Genomic DNA, 8,905 nt, shown 5'->3' with positions numbered 1-8,905 from the left:
ACCAGATGCAGAGTAGTAAAGAGCCTCTTAATTTGCTGACCCTGGAGAAAAGGCAGCTTTAAACAAACTCTGCTACTCCCACTCTCTCTCCTTAGAACTTCAGGTTGAGATGCCTAGGACCAACTAAAGAAAAAAGTCATTTCATTCATGCCCTGGTCAAGCATTTCACACCCCCTTGTCCCTCCCAATCTATCAGCCAGTCAAACACAGAAAAAGCAAGAGACCCGTGGTAGGCTTCCAGTGGAAATACTGGCAAAATCTTCTTGGACTGCATTATTTGAAGGACCTGAGGTCAACTCACTGACTGGGAAAGACTTTTACTGCTCCACTTAGCCTACCAGCTCAGCTCAGCTCAGCAGCCTCCCAGCTACCTTTAGCTGCATAAGCACATGACCTGCAACCAGAAAGGCGTGAATCTTCCTTAGGAAGGAAACAGACACGGGGAATGAAGAGTGGAGATTAGTCCACACTCTTAGGAACAGGCAACACCAACCAAACACTCTGTGGCAATAGCATGTGTCTAGAAGCTCTCTACCTTCCAGTCCACCTCAAGGCTTTGGGACTTGTGCTGACTTGCACAAAGGAACCCACTCCACCCTGCAGCAGTGGGCTCCTTCTTTCCAGCCTGGATGGAGACATGTCCTGTATTTTGCAAGCATGTCCAGGTGTTCAGAATGGAACATGCTGATCATGATTAGCACCTTAAGGCACACAGCTCTTCCTTTCTCAAAGTATGCTTTGTGAAATTATAGGCAGTGCTATCCCCACCTTTCCAAACAAATTACCCTCCTTCTAATTGCACTTGCCTTCAAAATACTGCCACTTCTTCATTTCAGACTATGCTTCCCTCAGAAGGATGCACAAAAGGTTAGAGTAGCTGCAAGCACCTGCACCTGCAATTTTCAAGTAACTGCGTCTTCAGAAAGGCTTCTGACAACAGGCCATTCTCTGGACATGAACATGGCAACGCTGAGGCAAGATAAATGACTTCGCTACATCTTACAGCCCAGATGTTTAAGGCCAGAGAAGACACCACCAGGTTGTCCTGATACTTCTGCTCATCCTCTCTGGTAGGGGCTGTACAGAGAAGAACACAGTTTTAAATTCTAACTCAGTTTGTGCTTCACTGATGAAGGAAGCAGGAAGAAAGGGAAAGGGACTTCGCTTTGGAGCAAATGGGAATTTTCTTGTGGATTTCAGTGTCCAGGATGTAAACCAGTAAGGGATTTTCTTCAGTAAATCCAAAGGACAATTGGCTACAGAAACTCATATCTTGACACTATTGATAAGCGCTGACAGTTCTCTGGCTGTGACTTATTTTATTCAAACCTGCTTTCTCCGAATGCACATCTGACAGCAGGACTTGCTCCGTTCAGCCTGCAGCAGTTCCACAGGAAAGATGTTGTGAAATTGGCCACACATCTTCGCAACGCTTCCACTTCAACATTTTTCCCACTATGTTCAAATGTATTTGTCAGCTTCCTAAGGAGTGCAGTGTCCATAACATAGGAGACGAGACTTTCATGCAAAAATTGAAAGACCTTGAACTGCAGTGGCAGGAGGAACTCTGGTGTAATACCAGTGCCAGATGGCATGGGTGTGAAAAGCACATTCACATCCATACTGACAGGCTTAGGAGAGACACAGAGCAGAGTGAGCTATTCCCAAAGAAGGTGAATTGACAGTGCAAAGGAGAGTTAATACCAACCAGCTGCTCAGTTACTTTATCAGAGCTGCCCCTGTTTTCAAGGCCTGAAAGAACAGCTCCGTGCCAGAAAGACATCCAGATCATTTGGCTATGCTTGCTCTTATGGAGCACTGTTTTCAATTTCCATCCTAGTGGGGTTGCATACTACTGACCAGTTAAAATCAGCACCTGAGCTACACAGCAGTATTTCAGTGGCAACACTGGACAGCTGTAGGTTCTGCCCTTCCCCTCTCCCAGCATGCTCCTCAGACACACAGCACACTTGCACCAAAACTCACAGCCACACCCACAGTTTAACCACCTGCAATAGTTTTGGCCCTGGCCAATCTAGCCCTGGGTGCATTGTGCAGCAAGAAGCCATGGGGGCCGTGCTTCTCCCTGACTCCAAGCATCGCTCCAGAGGCCACACAAGCTGTGCGGTCAGGCCGTAAGGCTCAATGGCACACAGAGATCAAGTCCTACCCACTGAGAGCACATGTCCTTGTGGAAGGGGCTGATGAGCGCTGGAGCAAGGGAAAGGGCAGGTCTCTGCAGCTGGGGGCAGAGGAGAGGGGAACAAAGTGGGTGTGTGTGTTTGGGGAGAAGGGAGCAGGGAGGGTGTTCTCCTCCTTCCACAAGCTGGGCCAAAGGGGCTGTGGTGGGAGCAGTGCCTGCCCAGCAGAGGAAGCAAAAGGCAGGGACCCCAGCGAGCACAGTTCCCTCTCAGTGGAACAGCGAGTTCTGCTGTTGGCAGCGATCCTCCTCTAGGAGGTTCCTGCCTGCTCTCCTCACATGGAGCTGCTTGTTCCTGTCCCTTCAGAGGCCTTCCCTCTCTGACGTGGGCCACAGCAGCTTTCTTTCCCATGCTCTGAATGAGGAGGGGCAGGTTTGAAGCAGCACTGGGAGGATTAATTAATATTTTAGCTGTTTCAACCATCATGACTTCTGGTTGCATTCATGAGACAAAATTAATCCCCTGCTCTAGTGAGTTGCAGAAGTGCAATACCGAGATGTGACTGCTGGACACAATCACCGCTTGAGTCACTTTGTCATTTTTTCAGGTAGCTGCAATGGATGGACGTTCTCTAAGAACCATTGGATTAAATATAAAGAAGGACACTTTTCAGGCAATTTGAGAAACTTCTCTCCTTTTATTGTTTTTCCTAACATAGATATCTGGATATTACTGAAAAGCAGCCAAGCAACTACAGCAGTGTAGTTTAATTGCCTAAACTAAGGGTAAGTTTACAAAATAGTTTACCCACTGACAATACTAAAGGGCCTCTTGAAGCATGGATAATATATCCAGTTCCCATTATGAAAACTTGGACTACCTATTCTTCCATGGTAGAGTGAATTAAAACTACCTGTTGTACTTTCATATACTAAGAAAAACTACATCCTTAAAAAACTACAATAAGTACAGCTTACTGAAGAATTACATTAAGTCCCTAACAGGCTCGTTTTTTGGACTTGGAGGTATGCCAAGCAACCTCTCTCAGTTCATAGTCTTCTGTAAGGATGTGCAGGTGGAGCCAGTTTCTGCCTCGTAGACGCAGGAACATTGCAACAGCACCGTGGTAAACTGAAAGGTGAAGGGCAAGGCCACGCAGAGATGTGTGTCTGCACAATGAATTAATGTGCCGCAGCATCTTCCTTCCGCAGGAACAGGAAAGCAGCTTCAGGATTGCCAGTGAAAAAAGCAAGAATTATGCAGTGCTCACGTGGCTGCCATCGGGTGGGAGCCCCCCCAGCACAGCTCTGTGCAGGGAATTCCTCTCAGTGGTTGGAGAGCAGCATCCAGAGGCGGAATCGCAGCTGACCGTAAGCTCACATCGCCTCTGCATGGGCGGCCGGATCTCGGGCCAGGTGCTCAAAGAGGTTGAGCGGCTCGACCGTTCGCATTGCCGGCGGCAAGCTGATCTCCGCAGGAAGCCTCTGGTTGCCCAGGACAAAGTGCTCCAGGCGTTTCAACTGCAGGCAGCGGCGCAGGTATGCCATGATGTCCCACAGCCGCCGTGCAAATTCCCTCCTGCGCCACTGGGACAGCGGTACGGTGGTCAGCATGTGCATGACCACAGTCTTCCAGGTCGAGCTGGAAAACCCTGTGCCCCTCAGGATGCAGGTGAAGAGCTGCAGGCATTTCAGGTGCAAGCTCTCACACGGCACCTGCCTGGCGACGTGCTGGAAGAATTTTGCCTCTGCCACAGCGTACGTCTCAGGCCACGCTGTGCTTGCGATGGAGTCGGCCTCGGCGGGCTGGCTGCTCACAAAGATGCTGGAGCCGCCTTTCTGGGCCTCTGTGGGCTGGCTGACCACAAAGATGTCGGAGTCCCCGTGGCGCACCCCAAACAGCATCTCCACCATCAGGCTCTTCTTGCCTTTGCTCAGCCGGAATTGGCAGGACCGGCTGCAGGGCTGAAACACCAAGTGCCATGAGTACGACTGAGGCAAATGCAGCCACGAGCATCTCACCAGCTGGTAGAACCAGTGGGAGGTTTTCTCCACGTCCAGGTAGGAGCCGGTGCAGAGTGTCTCTAGGAGGCTGGGCTTCTGCTTCCGCCGCAGCTCCTCCTGCGAGTGGTGCAGGAAGCACAACAGCTTCTCGCCCAGCTGCTCCCTCTCGCACGTGCACACCAGCTCCACACGGACGCAGAAGGTCCTTGCTGCCATCTGCCCTGCACTGTTCAGCTCCAGGTGGAAGGCGTGTCCCGGTGGGGGATTCAGTGGGACCAGCACGCGGTACACCACATCCTGCTCACGGGGACTCCAACCCTCAAAGGCACTGCCCACCCCGATGGCTTCTTGAGGCACCGGGTAGAAACTATTGCTCACGCTGTCAATAAAGACACGCGTGAAGCTCTCCATCAGCTCAGCTGCCACTGAGCGACCTCTCTCCACGTCCTCGACAGGACACTGTATGCGATCCACTAAAAGGATCCCTCGCTTATTCCCAACGTCACAGGCGTTTTCTTCCTCTTCAATTCCACCACTGCTGCCTTTGTCCTTGCCAGCAGCACCACTGCCTTCTTTTTCACTGGCAGCCACATTTCCACCTTCTTCTTCTTTTCCATCTTCATTCTTCTCGCCTTTCACATTCGCATCCCTGTTTTCCTGATCCTTCCCATTCCAATCAGTGGCTCTGTGTTCACTGGAATGACTGTCTTCCTTCAGCTTCATATTGCTGCTTTCTCCTTCATTTATCTTATCAACACCTTCTTCAGTTGAAGCAACATTGCCATGTTCCTCTCCATTTCCATTTTCATTCTTTTCTCCCTTCCTATCGGCAGCACTGGCTTTCTCATCTTTGTCTCCAAGATTGCTTTCTTCATTTCCAATGTCCTTCTTTTCTTCCTCAGTTGCAGCAAAACCACAATGGTCTACTGCATTCTCACCATCACGGCTGTCTTCTTGTCCTGTCCAATCACTGCTTCTTTGTTCACTGGCATCACTGCTTTCCTGCACTTTCACATCCGCTTTTTCTTCCTTTCCATCTTCACCTTCACGTACGTCATCGTTGCCTGCTTTCATATACGCATCATCGGTTTTTTCTTCATTTCCATCTCCTTCTTCTTCCTTTCCAGCATCCTTGTCTGGCTCCACCTTCACATCCTTGTTTTCTCCTTCATTTGCTTCATCTAGGTCTTCCACACCTCCAGTAACATTGCCAGGTTCTTCTTCATTTCCTTCAGCAGTATTGTCTCCTGGCATATTCCCATCACTCCAGCCTTCATCTTTCCTTGCATCATGGCCATCATCACTTTTAACATCACTGTCTTTCTTCAACTTCACATCTTCATCTCGTTCATTGGCATCATTGTCGTCTCCTTCATTTGCAGCCACAGGACTGCCTTCTCCTTCATTTCCGCTGCCACTGTCATCTGCCTCCACAGTCACATCAATGTTTTCTCCATCTCTCTCGGAATCCAAACTGTCTTCTTCCTTTTCTTTTTCCTTCTCCTCTCCCAAGGTCTTGCAGGAGGTCTGGTCCTTGCCGCTGCTGTTGGTTTTGCTGGCTTCAGGACTCCTCCTGCAGCTAAACCACAGGCCCAAGAGGAGCAGGAGTCCAGCAAGAGCCCAGAATGGCCACTGCTGCAGGGCACCAAAGAGCAGGGCTCCCCAGCCCTCGTCCTGCTGCTCCGGGGGCCCTTGCTCCAGCTCCTGCAGCAGCCGAGCCATCTCGCGGTCGAGCAGCTCCTCACGCTCCTGCATTCGCCGGTGCGTGGCCTCATCCAGCCCATCCCCAGCTGGCTGGGGGTACTGGATCAGGCTTTGCACGAGCACGAAGAGCAATGACAAGAAAGCCATGGTCTGCAAGAGGACACACAGAAGGGGTTCAGTAGGGCCGGAATGGAGGCAGCCAGTGCAGGGCAGGAGCCACGGGGATGTGGCAGCAGGAAGGAGAGGGCCCCCAGCAGCTGGCAGGAGGCAAGGCCTGCACCGCTGCCCCAGCAAGCACCGAGCCTGAGCAAGGCGCTCCCGCCAGGGGCTGGGCCCTGGACGCAGGGACAGAACACACGCCCCGGGTGCCAGCGCTTCTGCCCCAGCCCTCCCCCAGCCCTGCCTCCCCACCGCCTGTGGGCACTCACCGCTTGCCCAGGCTCTACTGGGGGCAGCGTCAACCAATGGGGCCTTTTATAGCTGCCCCCATTGTGACACGGCCCCTGTGCTGTCACAGGCCCCAGAGCGCATCACAGGCCAGCCCCACCCGCCATCCCCAGCCCGGGAACTGCTCATGGCCCTGGGCACCCAGAGCCTCAACAGACACAAAGTGCAGACCCATCAGTCGTGAACCTGGGAACCCCAGAGCTTCCCTGTACAAAGCAGGCACAAGTGCCCTCCCACACAAACCCTTGTCAAATATAAATTTGTGTGACATGATCCGTGGATGCTCTTGGTATATAGGTGTAAGCTTTTATTTAATCTTGGAGGGGGACATTTTTTATTAATAATATTTATATTTATTACTTTTGGGGCAGGATGTCATATAGGCTAATGTTTTGTTACAGATTTAGTGAGAAATCTTTCTGAAAGAAATCCAGGCTGCTTGAATGATGCACAGGAAGACGTAACACCCTCCTTAAAGAGGCCCAGTAAGTTAATTACAAAATTTTGGTGTCTTCAACAACCTCTCAGCTCTTAAAACTCTATGGTTCAACACAGTGCAAAATTCTGGGATAGCCAGGATTTTGTTCAGAAAGTAGAATGTCTCATTTTTCAAATTTGTAGCAAAGATGTACATCTGTCACTCCCACCATCTTCAAAATTGTCTGCCTTAAACAGAGTTAACCAATCTCTCTGACTTGTCTGATATTGCACTGGTTTATTAAAGGAAATTCTGACTCTTTCTGCTATTTCTGTGTATTTATCTCCAAAGGACTGTGAGTACGGAAGAGTCATCCCCTATGTTCCTCAGCTCTTCTTTGGGGAACTCACCTATAAATGGAACTGCAGAAATGGGGAGGGAGGAAAAGGAAACAGGATGTGAATCGAGCACCTGCATAGTGACCACAGATGTCCACTGCTAGACAGACACTGATGTCAGGCAGATCATGCCCTCCAAATAGTGCTCAGAAAGAGAACAAGTTTGGGATTCCTGAAACTGCTCTGAATTGGATTTGCTTAAACAGATGTCATTAGTAAAAGCAATCAAAGAAAGAGTTTTGATCCCTCTTCCAAGCTGATGCCACTTATCATGTATCTTCCCTGCATTCTTCTAGGGAAGCTGTTTTTGATGTTGTCCTGTCCTTCTTTTTATAAGGGAGCAAAAATACTTTGTTAAGTATTACTCTTTCAGTTTTGTTTCCTCTCATCTTCTGAGATACAGTAAAGTGAACATTCAGCAGAATAGTTTTGTATTTTTTGAACACAATTCTTCTTTTATCCAACTGAGGCCCTTCTGTGATCATGAAAAAACAGAAACTGTTGTGAACTAGAGTTTACACTCATAAGAGGTTGACATGGGTCAGTTCTCCAAGGTTATTCTTAGTTCAACTGCTGTGTAAACTGTTGATGTCACTGACTGGAGGCTGCTCTTCAGGACATTATAGATATGATAATTATATGACAGAAAATGCAACATATAGTTGAATCTGACCTTCAAGTTCACTAGCTTAAAAAAGGAAAAAAATGTCTGTAAGAAATTTGCTGCTTTTCCCATTACTAAGATGTAATAAATGCCTTCAAGTTTATACTCAGTCGACAGCATATACACATGGACAGCAGTGCCCATCCATCTTCAAGCTAGGGTACATTTTAAGTGTCAATGATCACTGCCTCCAGAAAGCATTTTTGAGACAAAACAGGCAAAGTCTTTTGCATATCTAGACAATCATCCAATACTAGGATCTTCACTCTCACATAAACACTTCATGTTTTTCCACAGAGGAATCTGAGATAGATTTTTCTGAGAAATAACAAACCACCAAAAATTAATTAAATGACAAACAAGGGAAAAGCACCACTTCCTCACTCAGCACATTTTCCTTGATTTTCATTAAGCATTCAGATTTACAGATGCTGATATTGCCACAAGAGCAGTTTTTTTCTGGTTTAACTTCCTCTTCCAGTAGAGCGAGCACAGCTGCAAAATGCAAGCTCATTTCCAGGCTCTCTTACACATCACCAGTTTACCACATTCCAACCAGTCACAGCTGTGCAACACCCCGTCAGGGTACTGGGATTACTGCAGTGCCACAGACAGTTTAAGTGAGGCTCATGGAGCTGTACAATTTTAACTATGTTTTATATGTATAATTAAATGATGCATGACATGGAAATAAGCCAGCTGTACTGAAACTGAACAAACTAACTGCTCTGATGCAACAGTTAAGCATCTCATCAGTTCTAAAATGAAACAGGTTTAAAGCAAAAACAATATAGAGAACAGAATGCTTGACACTGTTAAATAGCATGGTCAAAGGAGAATTTTTGAACATTAAGGAAATGCACTCACCCAGTCAAATTTTCAAAAGAATTCCTGGCACCAAAATGTTCTCTGTTTGCTTTTTCACCATGTTTTAAGAATAGATCACTCTGGGGGAAGAAAATCCTGTGCGCAAAACACTGCGTGAAACTAAACAATCCTTAAACATGGCTAATTTCCATGTGGAGCTGATGATTTAGCACTGTCATCCTTCAGCAGAGGAGAAAGAACTACCTGTCTTTAGTTTATTTAGGTAAGATGAAAAAAGTGAAGAGCGTGAATTTGATCTGGCT

The 8,905-nt window shown here is 48.0% G+C and overlaps 1 protein-coding gene across 1 annotated transcript; it reads right to left on the bottom strand.

The window, feature by feature from the left end:
- Positions 1–3,517: 3,517 nt before the first annotated feature.
- On the bottom strand, positions 3,518–6,470 carry LOC309585539 (uncharacterized protein; the record flags this gene model as incomplete). The annotated part of the gene is made up of 3 exons (XM_082303513.1): positions 3,518–4,617; positions 5,083–5,998; positions 6,396–6,470. The coding sequence occupies 3 exons, from the start codon at positions 6,468–6,470 to the stop codon at positions 3,518–3,520; spliced, it is 2,091 nt and encodes a 696-aa protein (XP_082159639.1).
- Between the last annotated feature and the right edge of the window lie 2,435 nt (positions 6,471–8,905).

The sequence above is a fragment of the Coloeus monedula genome (assembly GCF_965178545.1).
Source record: "Coloeus monedula genome assembly, contig: HAP1_SCAFFOLD_67, whole genome shotgun sequence".
Taxonomy (NCBI): Eukaryota; Metazoa; Chordata; class Aves; order Passeriformes; family Corvidae; genus Coloeus; species Coloeus monedula.
This window is presented reverse-complemented; position numbering and strand designations above follow the sequence as displayed.